This window comes from Phyllostomus hastatus, unplaced genomic scaffold (assembly GCF_019186645.2).
Source record: "Phyllostomus hastatus isolate PE091 unplaced genomic scaffold, TTU_PhHast_1.1 phas_contig_64, whole genome shotgun sequence".
Taxonomy (NCBI): domain Eukaryota; kingdom Metazoa; phylum Chordata; class Mammalia; order Chiroptera; family Phyllostomidae; genus Phyllostomus; species Phyllostomus hastatus.
The window spans coordinates 9,271,376-9,284,254 of record NW_025333928.1 but is presented as its reverse complement, the minus strand read 5'-3'; the positions used below and the strand labels follow the sequence as shown (position 1 = coordinate 9,284,254).

The 12,879-nt window shown below is 59.6% G+C and overlaps 3 protein-coding genes across 8 annotated transcripts; all 3 read right to left on the bottom strand.

Annotated features, from left to right (window-relative positions):
• Nucleotides 1-35: 35 nt before the first annotated feature.
• Nucleotides 36-3,112, bottom strand: PAGR1 (PAXIP1 associated glutamate rich protein 1). Its single transcript, XM_045848773.1, has 3 exons — nt 1,424-3,112; nt 1,141-1,223; nt 36-448 (listed from the first exon to the last, which is right to left on the bottom strand). Exons 1-3 carry the CDS (start codon nt 1,903-1,905, stop codon nt 252-254), a joined length of 762 nt encoding a protein of 253 aa, XP_045704729.1. The 5' UTR covers nt 1,906-3,112; the 3' UTR covers nt 36-251.
• Nucleotides 3,113-3,286: 174 nt separating this feature from the next.
• On the bottom strand, nt 3,287-6,188 carry PRRT2 (proline rich transmembrane protein 2). The gene is made up of 4 exons (XM_045848772.1): nt 6,045-6,188; nt 4,422-5,365; nt 3,947-4,079; nt 3,287-3,763 (listed from the first exon to the last, which is right to left on the bottom strand). The coding sequence occupies exons 2-4, from the start codon at nt 5,298-5,300 to the stop codon at nt 3,753-3,755; spliced, it is 1,023 nt and encodes a 340-aa protein (XP_045704728.1). The 5' UTR covers nt 5,301-5,365; nt 6,045-6,188; the 3' UTR covers nt 3,287-3,752.
• Nucleotides 6,189-7,202: 1,014 nt separating this feature from the next.
• On the bottom strand, nt 7,203-12,591 carry MAZ (MYC associated zinc finger protein). Of its 6 annotated transcripts, none has more exons than XM_045849015.1 (8): nt 12,445-12,591; nt 12,154-12,224; nt 11,460-11,546; nt 10,525-11,375; nt 10,077-10,140; nt 9,636-9,807; nt 8,605-8,829; nt 8,175-8,308 (listed from the first exon to the last, which is right to left on the bottom strand). In XM_045849015.1, exons 2-7 carry the CDS (start codon nt 12,187-12,189, stop codon nt 8,627-8,629), a joined length of 1,413 nt encoding a protein of 470 aa, XP_045704971.1. In that variant the 5' UTR covers nt 12,190-12,224; nt 12,445-12,591; the 3' UTR covers nt 8,175-8,308; nt 8,605-8,626. The 6 variants fall into 6 exon arrangements, with proteins under 6 accessions (XP_045704973.1, XP_045704970.1, XP_045704971.1 ...); XM_045849016.1 differs by having other exon boundaries at nt 12,463-12,480; XM_045849017.1 differs by lacking the exon at nt 8,605-8,829 and having other exon boundaries at nt 7,203-8,308; nt 12,445-12,586.
• Nucleotides 12,592-12,879: the final 288 nt, after the last annotated feature.

Here is a 12,879-nt window from a genome sequence, read left to right as displayed (position 1 = left end):
AACAACTGTCTGGGTTCCAGCTCAAACCCCTCCTCTAAGAGAAGATAACTTTGTATTTTTTATTTTAGATTCAGAAATTGCAGGCCAGGTTTTCAAATAAATGTTCAACAGAAAACACACACACACACACACACACACACACACACACGCCCTCTTTCTGGCAAGGTGCTGTGTTAGGAACTTGGAGTTTTGCTCCTCTTCCAAGTTTCCCAGCACCCTGAGTTAGGGAAGAAAGGCCCTAGGAGCACCAGTCAGTATTTTCGCTGCCGGGGGAAGAGACTCCCTGAGGACCGGAGTGGGGGACTGCTGGGGCTGGGGTCCTCTGAGTCCAGGCTGAACAGGTCCCTGCCAGTACGAAGGATCTGCTCCTCCAGCTTTTTGTGTCGCTTCATGTCTGAGAGGACTTTGTCCAGGCGGGCTTCCCGTTTCTGGCTCCGGGCTGAGCTTCCTGGAGAAGGGGAAGGTGAGAAATGTGGAAGGGAGTGAAGCAGTGTACACCTGCATGGATATTAGTAATTACTTGGGGAATTACCAGTGAAGACCACCCCAGGCAGTGGAAGAGCAAGTGCAAAGGCCCCTGGGTAGGAACAAGGAGGTCTGTTCAAAGAGTGTAGAGGGCTGGGGAGATGTGAAAGATGAAACCAAAGAAATAAGGTGAAAGCCATGATAAGGGGTTTGGATCTCTTATTTTAAATGGAAATATCTTTGGAAGCCTGGGGGAGGGGTGTAGGATTCTCTCTCAACATGCTCTTCCCCCTCTCCCCTGCAATGACGAATCAATGAGAAATCAAGAACCGTTCTAAGGGTAAATTCTGGGAAGGCATATGGGGTAGAAATGGGGTCAGATTACGAAATGTAAACAGTGGTATAGAGACGTGGATCTAGGTAATAATGCATGACCGGGAAGACTTGGACTTTTGGGGAGATGGAGATAAAAGAAATGGGAGCCATGATAGAATTATCTGTGATATTCTGTTAAAGGAATATAGGGTTATCAATTTAAGCTGACATGATGACCCCATTGTGTGAATGCTCTCCTGCAGCAACAAGGCACCAAAGGCCTCTTTTAGGGAGTCACTTTTTGGGTAAGTGGGAGCACAGGCCCTTCACCTTCCCCCAACATTTCCCTCTTGTCAGTACCTGGGGGGCGTCTCCGATCAATCAGGGAGTCCTTGGGTGTCATTGGCTCATCATCAAAGTCAAATTCTGTGGGCATGCGCGGTCTGGACAGGTGGACAGAGAGTGAAGGGTGAGGGTGGTCTCCTTAAACACCCACAGATGTTTCGCCCAGCCTGCCAGCTCTTCCTCTCCTGTTCTTTTCCCACCCTCCATTTTCCATGCTCCAGGTTCCCACCTCCCCTCCCCATTTCCTCCTAGCTTCGGGGGAGCAGCCTCAGAACAAGGTGTAAGGGTGTGCCCTCACTTTTCCTCTTCCTCCTCTTTGGCCTCTGGCTCCTCATCAGATCTCTCCTCTTCACTCTGGGCCTCAGGCGTGGGTGGCCGACGGGGCAGGATCTCGGCCTGAAGCTCCAGGGTACCGTGGGCAGCCAGCAGTTCATAGAGCCGCTGGATTTCAGAAGGGGAGGGCATCCAGGATTGCCCATCCGCGGGCAGCTCCACCTCCTCATCGCTGCAGGGCACGCACCAGTCCTCGGATTCTCCCTTGGCATGCTCTTCACCCTCAGCACTGGGGGCTTCTCCCTGCACCTCCTCGATCCCAGACCCCTCACGCTCGGCCTCCTCCCGTACTCCTTCCCCCTCTTCCTCGGCTTTATTGGCCGAAGCCGAGGGGACTCCGGTATCTCCCACCGCCAGAGCTTGGAAGCCGGAGGTCACTTCCCCTTCTTCAGACAGAGGCGCTGCCGTGCTGGCCGCAATATCTCCATGACCCCGGACAAGGGACATAAGCCACTAGGGAAGGAACCCTGCGATTATAGGTGAGGCAGGAGTGCTAAGCGGGGGATTTCCCCGACCCCCAAGAACTGGGCTCCCCAGGGGTGTCCCCAAAGATGTCTCTCCAACCAATCAGGCTCCAACAGCGGTCCCTGCGACCAGACCGCGCGTTCCCAGGAGGGGGCGCTCAGTTTCCTCCAAGTACCCCGCCCCAGGGATTGAGATCCGGTACTCAATGTTCCCCGGGAACTGCAGAAACCACTTTCTCGGTCAGACCGTTCTTCTCGCCTTCACACCGCCCCTCTCCACACCTCGCAGTTCCGCTACCTCAGCCGCCGTACACACCTGAAGCTAAGACTTGCCTCGCAGGCTGCGCAGGGTCGCAGTACGCAGGCGCATAGAGATGGCGCGGAAGGCTCCACTCTAGTGAAAGCTACTTGGAAGAGGAAGGCAAAGGAAGGCTTGCACATGCGCAGGTAGGCGCTTGGGCATTATAGACTTCGGCCCACAGTAAAGATGGCCGCCGGGACGGTGCAGGCGCATACTATCTAGTAGGTTCTCCCCCAAAGAGCGCACCCAGTGGCGAACCGACGGGAGGACCAACTCAGGCTGGAGGAGCGTTTCATGCAGTCTCCATTTATTGGTGTTTCAGGCTCATGCAGCATCCGACATACAAAAAGGGAGAATCAGTTAAATGTATTTTTTTTTTGACTTTTAGGTTTTCCCCCTCCACACACACTTTTTTTTTTAAAGGAAACAAAAAACCCCCGCTAACTCCAAACCACGTCGTGGCTCGGTCTCCGCCTCCCTAGCGGACTGTGGCGTACAACACACCTCCCTCCTCCTCCTAGAAAATAATTAGTTATAAAGCTCTCCACCCCGTCCTCGCTCCTTGAGGCTGGGGGCTTTGGTCCTGTTTGGGGGGGTTCTTTCATTACAAAGCACGTGAGTGACTTCAGCCCCCTATACCTTCAAGAAACTCGCCAATATAGTTAAAAAGCCCGGGGCGGGGGCGGGGTAGGGGGCGCTGCAGGTCAATTCAGGCTGACAGTGGAGGGTCAACAGCTGCACTGCCTGCCTTCTCCCAGGTGCGTGTTTGGAACAGCGCTCACCACTCCTGCACAAGTCCCCAAACGAGCCCCGGTTTGCCAGCTCTGCGACCCCATGACGCCTTGTAGGCATTCAGACCTGGGTGGTCCCAGCAGAGAACAGCACCGGGGCTAGAGAGTCCTCTCCTGACGTTGCCGCCCTCCCCTAGCCTGATCTAAGTGCTGGAGTTTTTGCAGAATAAACGGTGGCAAGACAGTGGAGGAGAGGATCCTTAGGGGAGGAAAGGATGCTGAGGGTAGATGAGGTAGGAGGAGGAAGAGGGCAGAGGGTGTGGAGAGGAAAGGAGAAATGATAAAGGAGAGAAGGAAGAAAGGAATAGTGGAAGATGCAAAGACAGTGAAAGTTGGGGAGGGGGAGGTCAGGGTTGAGGTGCCAGCAATTTGGGAGGTTGGAAGAAGTGCAGGAAGGATGGGAGAGATGAAGATGGGCTGAGAGCAGAGTTCGGGAGATGTTCAGGGAGGTTTTCAGAAGTGCAGAAATAGGGAGACCAAGAGGCTGGACTGGCTGCAGGCAGAAGTGCAGGGAGACTGGAAACAGTGCAGGGAGAAGGGAGGCCTACAGTTGGCAGAGGAACCTGGCAAGATGCAGGAGCAGGAAAGAAACTGTAAACAAGGCTGCTCAGGCTCCCTTGGTCCCTATGGGTGTGGGCCTGGGCCATCGATTGGGCTCCCCTCAGGGGGAGCAGGGGAGGATGGGCCCAAGGCAGCTCCCAACAGGAAGAAAAGTCTTGGAATGCAGGGCAGAGCCCCTCACTTATACACTGTGGAAGAGGAGAGGAAGGGACAGACAGACAGTTGGGGTGGAGGGTGGAGTAGGGAGGAGGGAGACAAGGAGAGACAAAGGAGTAGAGAGGACAGGAGAGAGTGGGGGGGGGGCAAGAGTTAGTAAAGCAGCCCTTGCCAACCCTTCCATTCCTCCCAGCCTGTCCCAGACCCCCACTCACCGCCTAAGTTGATGACGCAGGAGGCGATGATGATGAGGACCCCCCCTACCAGCGCCACGATGCTTAAGAGCTTGGCCACTCGACCCAGACGATGGGCCCCATCCACATCCCCCTGCTGCAGACTGTTCCTGGACTGAGGTTAGGGTGAGGGGTGGGGTACCATGGCCCAGGTCAGGAGAAGCCAGCCCAGCAGGGATCAGGTGAAAGAGTCATCCAGAGGAGACAGGCCAGCCATAGTTAGGGAGGAAGGAGAGAGGCAAGGGGGAGGAGGGCACAGGTCAGCAAGGCTGTGTGAAACATGTCTGGATATCCCTCCCACCTGAAGGGATGGGGCAATAGTGGCTCAGAGGGTGAAGTCCTAAGGAAAGGCAAGCAAGGTCCTGTGACTTGGAAGTGAGATCCATGCAGAGAGGGAAGGCCAGGCACTCCTGCGGCTTTGTTCCAGTGCAGGAAGCCAGGGTCCCATGAGGCTCACCATGATGGCATAAGCGAAGGCCACAATGTTGACAGGCCACATGGGGCAGAAGCAGGACAGGATGGCGAGGATGATGTAGTCCCGAGGTTTCTGGGTGCCTTCACCCCCCTCTATGCCAGACCCTGCTAGCTGGGAGCTGGGGTGGCGGCTCAGGCTACCTCGGGGAGATCCTGGATGCCCACTGTGAGCCCTTCCTAGTCGGTCTTCCTCAACAAGCTGCTGCAGCATGCGGGGGGTAGCCCCATTGGCTGGGGCGGGTTTTGTTGAAGGTGGTGAGTGAGGTTGGGGGGATGGGCCCTCTTCCCCATCACCAGCCTGCAGGGGAACCACTGCCCCATTCTCCTGCTTTTCTCCTTGACTCTCAGTCAAGACCTCAGTGGTGGGGTCCTCCTGGGTAGGAGGCTCTGTCTGAAGGGCTGGCTTGGGGGTGGGCTGGGAACCTGACTGAGGGTCCAGCTGGGAAGTGGGCTCTGAGGCTGGCTCAAACAGGCCTGCAGACTCCAGGTTGGTCCCCTGGTCTGCAGTTACCTCTTTGCTCACTTCTGGCTGGGATGCTGGCTCTTGGCATGCTTTTTTGGGACTGGAGTTGACCTTTGGTTCCCCTCCTGAGCTTGGGCTGAGGTCTTTGGCCTGGGCTGTTTCTGGGGCCCCTGTTGGGATCTCTGTGATTTCTGGAGCCATCTCAGCTTTGGGCTCTGAGTCCATAGGGGCCCCAGTGATGTCTGGACCTGGCTGCAGGGCCTCTGGCTCATCTGGGACCCCAGCTGGGACCTGGAGAGGGCCAGTTTTGGCCTCAGAATGGCCAGGTCCTTCTCCCTGGGTCTGGAGACCCTCCTCTGTCCCCTTCATCCCAGAGACCTCAGAGCTGCTGGCTGCCATCTTGAGATGGGAGAGGGGAGAGGGCCTCTGAGAGGAGGATGGAGCAGCAGAGACAGCAGCAAATCCTGGAAGAGGAGGAGACAGGCTTGGTGTGAGGAGGAAAGAGGCAGCTTTCAGAACTGCAGCTGAAGAGGGCTATATGTTCCTGTCTCCGCGCCAGCCTAGGGCTGCCTCTGGAGAGAGGAAGAAAAGTTGCCTTGGGGTGGGATATCTTTGGGGTGGAGTGCTCTGATCAAATTATTCTGCTTGGGGGAGCCCTGGGAAGATTAACCCTTTTGTAAACAGGACCCTCCCATGGTCTCCTTCTGGGTACCCCAACAAGATCCAGCCTCCGAGATCCTAGCAGATGCCCCAGCACCTCAAAATCAAGCTGTGCAGACACCCATACACTCTGACAGGCAGACTGGGCAGAGGCAGGCCCCTTACTCACATAATACTACGCATCCTTCTTTCCTACCTGGGTGCCAGTGGGTGCGGTTTTCTTGCTGCGCGTTTTGGGGTGCAGACGCCCCCGCTCCTCCTTGGGTGTCCTGGGCTTCTCTTCTAAGCCCCTCCTTAGCCCCTCTCTCAGGGATTCCCTTGCCCCGGGGGTGCCCCCTGTGTCTCCACCTTCCATTGGCTTGGAGCGCCCAGCACCACCAGCCAGTCCGCCAGCACCCGTGTTCCTATGCAGTGCAGCCTTCCCCGGCGTCTGCCTTCTGTCCGTCCACTCCTACCCGCAGCCTCAGTGCATCCCCGTCTCACCTGGACGCCGGCTTCCAGACTGCTCCGGCTGCCGCCGCCACCGCAGCCGTCGCCGCCGTTGCAGCAGCCGCAGCCCAGGAGGGAGCAAGAGAAGGAGGGAGGTGGCGGGTCTCCCCTCCGCTCTGCTTGTCCCCTCCTCTCAGGTCCCCTCCCCTACGCTCTACTGCCGCACGCGGCTGCCCCCGCCCCCTCCAGGCCCGCCCAAGGGAGCCACGCGTGCCAGGCCCGCGTTACCCAGGCAACCTGCGGGGGGACCACTCGCGCCAGCTCCCTGCTCCTTCCCACGCGCACCTTCCTGGGGGTATCCCCTTCCCAAGCCCCGGGCCCCTCCCGCCAACGGTCACCAGGGTCCTGACAGAGACAGGGTGTTGGATGAAACGGAGGGGTCTGTGGGGTCTGCGAGAAGCAGGTCCAGGGAGACAGGCAGGGCCGGGTGGAGTCACCCCTACTAGCGGAAAGAGGGGAAGGGAGAGGCAAAACTTGGGAAGGCTACAGGGTGGGGTTTCAAGAGGAGGGGCCCTGCGTAACAGGAAGTCCCTCTACCAAGGAAGCCGCAGCAGAAATTGGTATGGGAAGACTCAAGAAAAGGGTCGCTGGAAAGGAGAGGAACTAGGTTTGGAATCCCAAGAGGCAGGGCAGAGGCTGCGGGGGCAGTCTGGAACAGCAGGAAGAGGCTGGGGCAGAGAAGCCCGAGTGAAGATGTGGGGGTACCATGCTGAGAATGGACAAGTACAGTTGTTATTCTCAACCCCACTGCTCCCAGTCCTAGGGCTCAGACTTCCCCTTACCTTTCTGCAGCTAAATCTACATCATCCACCATCACCTCTCAGGGCCTTAACTGTGCAGGTATTTGGGTGGGTTGTAGCAACTATTTGGGTTTCTAACCCAGGACTCTTCAAATCTACAGCGGCTGGCTATTCTGCACCTGTCCAGACTGGGTATCCCCCAGAGACCTGGGGGTCCTGGAACTTGCTCTCCACAGCGTGTGGACACTTGGCCTCACCCTGAATCTGGGCTGCAGCCACTTGTGCTGCCTCCAGGGAGGGAGGAGCCAGAGCTGCAGAAGGTAGAGCAAGGCTGGGATTGACACCAGGCCCAAGAAACCCTTTGGGGATGGAAACAGGGGCTTCAGTGAGAGCAATTCATTCAAGCCAGAGCCAAGTTTTTATTTAAAATTTATTGTAATGGGATCCACGCAAGAGGGAGTGAAGGGTAGGGAACATGCAGGGGACACTGGAACACGATGACATGGCCAGGGCCACAGCTTCTATCTTGGGGGAGAGGGATGAAAAGGCCAGGGCTGGGGCTGGGGTGAAAGAGGAAAAGGGGAGACACCAGCTGCCTTCCCCCCAACCCCAGGCAGCACCTCTAGTCCCTGGACCCCCACCCCCCATTTACCCTGGCCTCATAAAGTTCCATCTCTTGCCCTGCCTCTTGCCCAAGTGGCTCCTTCTTTTGCTCCCTTTGACTTCTTTTCCCCTGACAAATTCTCCAGTAGGACAATGCTTAGGGCCTGACCCTAAACAACCCCACCTTATGAAGGTACCACCTTTGCCTTCCCTGTTTCTGCCTCTTCTCAAATCTCACCTTTTCCCCCCTACGACAGAATCTTTGATTCCCCTCCTTTCTCTCCTCCCTCCCCCTGGAAAAAAAAAAAAAAAGCACCAACTCCCCAGGGAGGGGCAGCAGACAGTAGGGGGGACTGGAAGGAGAGCAAGAAGGACCATTAAGGGAGAAGGTTCACAAATCCCTGGAAAGGCAAGGCAGAGGGTTACAGAGAGGAGAGGGGGTGAGGGCAGTGGCTACTCCTGTCCTCTGCCACCCCTGCCCACTGTCCAGGGAGCTTCAACACAACCAAGAGGACAGGTGTGTGTGTGGGGTCAGGTCTGATAGGAAGAGAGGAGCAAGAGAAACAAATTGTTAAAACCTAGTGAATTCCCCTAAGAAAACTTTTCTTCCTCCTTTCCTTCAGGACGCTCCATGGGTAGTGGGGGAAGCAGTGTAGAGTTGGTGGGAAGAGAGGGGTGGAAAGGAGATTGTACCAAGGGACTTTCCTCCATTCTCCCTTCTCCCCCTCACCAACTTGGGAGTTCACCAGGGCTGGGAGGGAAGTGGCTGAGAGCTCACAGGCACCCCTTCAGCCCCAGAGAGGGTGCCCACAGCTGTAGGAGGGGCTGCCACTGATGCAGCAGCCGCCGCTGCCGCCGCCGCCGCCGCCGCTGCTGCCGCCGCTGCCGCTGCCATTGGACAAACCTCACCGGTACCTGCATGGTGAGAAACACCAGATCACAGTGCCATCTGAATGGCAAGAGCCTTGTTGCTTGCCCCAGACTCCCCACCCTGGGACACAGCCGTTGCTCACTTCCTGTTTGGTTTCCAGAGGCTTTGGCCTGCATCCTTACCCAGTTCTCCTGAAGGGCCCTCCCTGACCCCAGTAGTCTCCCTAACATGAGTAGTAGGATGGACATCCCTGGCCTTCCTGAGATCCCCTATTGGGCCCCTTGAGCCCCCTTGTCCCACACACACCATCCATCCCCCCCAGCCATGCCCCACGCCTTGCCTGGTGGGTGCAGGGGTCCCCCTCAGCAGGTGGACTGTGGCTGGGGGGCATCTCCCGGGACAGGGGGTGCGGCCCCCCCCAGATGGGTCTGCATGTGGCCGGCCAGCTGGGCGGGGGTCTTGCAGTGCACGCTGCACAGCTTGCACAGGATGCGGTCAGCCCGCGGGGCCTGGAGCCCATGGTCCTTCACCGCGTGGATGCGCAGGTATGCTGCCGTGGTGAAGCCTATGGGGGGGGGGGGTTGGGATGGGGGGGATGGGGTCAGCCCGATGGAGACCCCAGAGACGGGGTTATTCTCCTAGGCTGGGGACGCCTTCCTCAGATGGTGGCCTTGTCCTCCTCCCACCGCATCCTTGGTAACCTGGGGCCAACTACTCTGCTAAGGCTGGTAGGGCACAGCCCCACTCTGAAACTGGGACCTGGTTGAGTAGGGTCTGCTCCTTGGCATTGGTACCCAGAACCCATTCTCCATGGCTAGGGGATTTCTCCTGGGGTGACAGGCCACTGATTCCTAGATACTTGAAGGGTTGACCCTCAGTAGAGACGGCTGTGTCCCCTCCCTCCAGTGTCCCGTACAGTCTCAGCCCAGTGACTCAGTGAATAAGAAAATCTATTTAAAAGCAAATTTTTCTGCTACTGAAGCAGGGTACACGCTTGTTAAGCCCCTGTCAGTGTACTCCACTTGTCCCAGGAGCCGAAGATGAGAACTTGTGGCTGCATAGCTGAAACCGTCTCTCAACCCTTGGGCACTGGCTCTCTTGACCACTCCTTCCCCAAAGCAGCCATGTCCCACTCCCATTCTCCCCATGTACACCCAGAGGTTGACTCTTTTTGGTAGGTCATCTCTTCCAGCTGTGATCTCTTAGAACCTAATGATGTACAGTGGTCCCAATGTCACTTCATTGCTTCCTACAGGGCTCTAGATGCCACAAGCTCTCAGCTACAGCACCTTTAACTCACATCTGTGGAAGGGCCTCTGGCTTTGTCCCCACCCTTTGTCCCTGGCCCTCCCAGCATCCCTCAGCATGTACCTTTGTTGCAGAGCTCACAGACATGATGAGGGCCCTGGCTGTGCACCTTCATGTGGTCCGAAATATAAGCTGAACTCAGCATCTTGCCACATACGTGACATGGCACCTTCTCCTCATGTCGTACTGTGTGTGCCCGCAGTCGATCCTTCGTAGCGAAAGCTGCCTCACATTTCTGGGGAAGGGGGAGGGGTGTGGGGGGGGGTGTCAGGAGAGTTAAAGCTTCAGGGAGTGGGGAGAGGGGGCAAGAGGTTAAAGGAATCAGAGCCTTGGGGATCTTTGATCTGTAGGAAATGGGAGTGAGACGATGAGGCCTTGAAGAAGGGATGAGAAAATGGAGTGAAAAAGCAAAAGAGAAAAAGGGGGTCTGAGAGGCTGAACTCAGACAACTATAATGAGGATCAAAATCATGAAAGCCAAGACAGGAAGAGGTGGGCTTCCTACCTCACATTTGAAGGGCCGTTCTGTTGAGTGCACTTGTCTGACGTGACTGTTGAGGTGATCCGGCCTGGGGATATGTTGGGGGTGGGGTTAGGGCCCTGGGATGTGGAAATGCCCCCAAATCTGCCTAACCTAGCACAAGAGGTCTTTCAAAGTTCCCTGAATTTACTCCCTGAGCCCGGAGCTTCAGAGTCCTACTTAGGCAGGAAATCTCTCCCCTGCCTTGTCCACGCCAAGCTTTCCAACAATCCAAGGGCCCACCTCCTTTGCTAAGTACCACCCCCTGCTCCCTGGTAACCCGGAGAGGTTTTGCTCCCTTCCTCCCTGGGAGTGGCTCCCAGTCTCCATCCTCAGAAACCTCCTCCCACCCCACCAGCAAGGCTAGGCCACCTCCATCACAGTCCCTCCCTCCCCACCCACCGCCTAGTGAGGGCCAAGGCCCCGTGCACACCGGGAGAAGCTCTTGCCACAGTGGGAGCAGTTGTAGGGCTTGTGCACAGCGCCGTCATGTGAGCGCACGTGGTAGCTCATGCGGTCCTTGCGCTTGAAGCGCTGTTGGCACACAGGGCACTGGTAGGGCTTCTCATCGGAGTGCGACAGCTTGTGTCGATTCAGATGGTAGACGTCGCGGAAGGCCTTGCCGCACATCTCACAGGCGTGGTTCTTCCGGATGCGCTTTCCCGAGGCGGTGGTGGTCACTACGCCACCCGCTGCCACCGCGGCCGCTCCGCCGCCGGCACCCGCCTCTCCCCCTCCTCCACCAGCTCCACTCAGTTGGGGCACACTCAGGAGGCTCAGGGGCACCATGGTGGGCATCTTCATAGCACCCGAAGGGACCCGGCCAGCCTTGGCTCCCGTGTGGATGGCCTCGTGCCTCCGGAGGTTGTAGCCGTTCTTGAACTCCTTGGCGCACAGGGCGCAGATATAGGGCCCCTTGCTCTTTGTCTTCTTCTCCAAGGCAGATGTGACTGGGGCCACGGCAACCGTCGAGGTTGGGGCTACGACGGCAGTGGCTGCGGCGATGGTGGCGGCAGAGACAGGGGGCGCGGCCTCGGCAGCGGGTGCCGACACCGGCGGGGGCGGTGGAGGGGGTGCGGGCGGCTGCTTCAGAGCCGCTGTGTCCACTGTGGAGGCGGCGGCCGGGGTTGGGGGCGCCGCAGCAACGGCGGCAGCAGCAGCGGCAGCTGCGGCCGCGGCGGCTGCGGCTGCAGACTCCTGGGCGGCGGCAAGAACCGGGAGCAAGTCCACCTGGAGGGGCTCGGCCGCCTGGGCCTGGGGCGTGGGTGGGGGCGCCGGCGCGGCCTGCGGAGACAAGGCACCCTGTGGGCTGCGGCCGCTGGAAGGCGCCCTCCCGGCCCGGCCCGCCGCGGCCGGCCCCCTACTCACCTGGAATGGACTCTGGGCGCAGCCCTGGGAGGCAAAGAAGCGGGACTGGAGCTCAGCCCCGACCTGCAGGGGGTTCTGGGCGTGACCCTGAGGTGGCGGGAAGGAGTTCATGAGGCCGCCCACCCCCCGGGAATCCAGGCCCAGCACGGGGAAGGGGGGGGCCAGCAGCGTGCAAGGGAACACGGGGAACATGGCCTCGGCCACGGTGGGCCCCCTGGGGCTCAGCGGGGGCCGGGGGCGCGGGCCGCACGGGGCCCGAGCTCGGGGCGCCGCCCCCGGCCGGCCGGGTAGGGCCGCGCCGAACGCATGGCCCGAGGGCCGCCCCGCCGCCCGCGCACCCCGGCCGGCGGGAGGGAGGGAAGGAGGGCGCCTGGCTGGCCGCGGAGTGCAGCAGCGACGGTGGGGGCGGGAGGCCCCCGCGGGGCCGAGGACCGGGGGCGGGGGCCCAGGCGGTGGCGGCGGCGGCGGCGGTTGGAGCCTGGCGGGGCGGGGTGGGGGGGAGCGAGGGAGCAGCCTCGGCCCCCGCCGCGCGCGCGCCCAGCCGGCGCCTCGGGGAGGGCGGGGGAGGGCGCGAGGGAGGGAGGGGGACAGCTGCGCGCGCACCGGGCGCGCGGAGGGGGGGTGGGACGGGAGGGAGGGCGAGCGGGAGGGGGTGTGGGAAGGGGGGGGTGGGGCGGGGGGAGGGGGTTGTTACCTGGAAGATGAAGCTGCTCCAGTTGCCGGGATCCATGGCGAAGGGAGGGAGGGAGGTGGCTCGAGCTCACCCTGGGGCGGGAGGAGGAGGAGGCGTCAGTGGGGGAGGGGGAACCCAGGGAGGAGGCGCGTGGGGCGGGCGGGAGGGGGAAAGGAGGAGGAGGGTGGGGGGAGCGGAGCACACTGCGCGCGGGGAGGGCGGGCGGGGGGCGCGAGGACACACAAGAGGCTGGAGCGGGCGCGAGCGCGAGCGCGCGCGAGGCCAACGGGAGGGGGGAGGTAGAAGACGGACTCTGGCGGGAGGAGGCACCGGAGGAGCCGCCCAACAGCCCCAGTCGTCCCAAGCGCGAGACCCCTAAGACGGCCGCTGATTGGCTGACGATGGCACAGGTGGTGGGTGCGCTGGAGACAGCGGCTTCTCTCCCCCCACTTCAAAGATTTTTACCCCCCCTCCTCCCTCCGCCAGCGGCCGTTATTTCGCGCGCACGCGCACAAAAACCGCTGTCGTTGACGATCGAAAGGGGAGCGCGCGCCAAGGGTACAGGTGGGGCGGAGCTAAACGAAGCGCGCGCCCGCCTAACGGTTGTTGTCCTCCAGGTTTCGCGGCAGCTTTTTGTTTTATATCGGCCACCGTCCTTTCCAGCTCCAATAGTTTATTTACAACCTTGCTTTGCCGCAGGTTTTTCTAAAGATGGCGCCCAAGGAAGTTAGCAACGGAGCTTGTGGC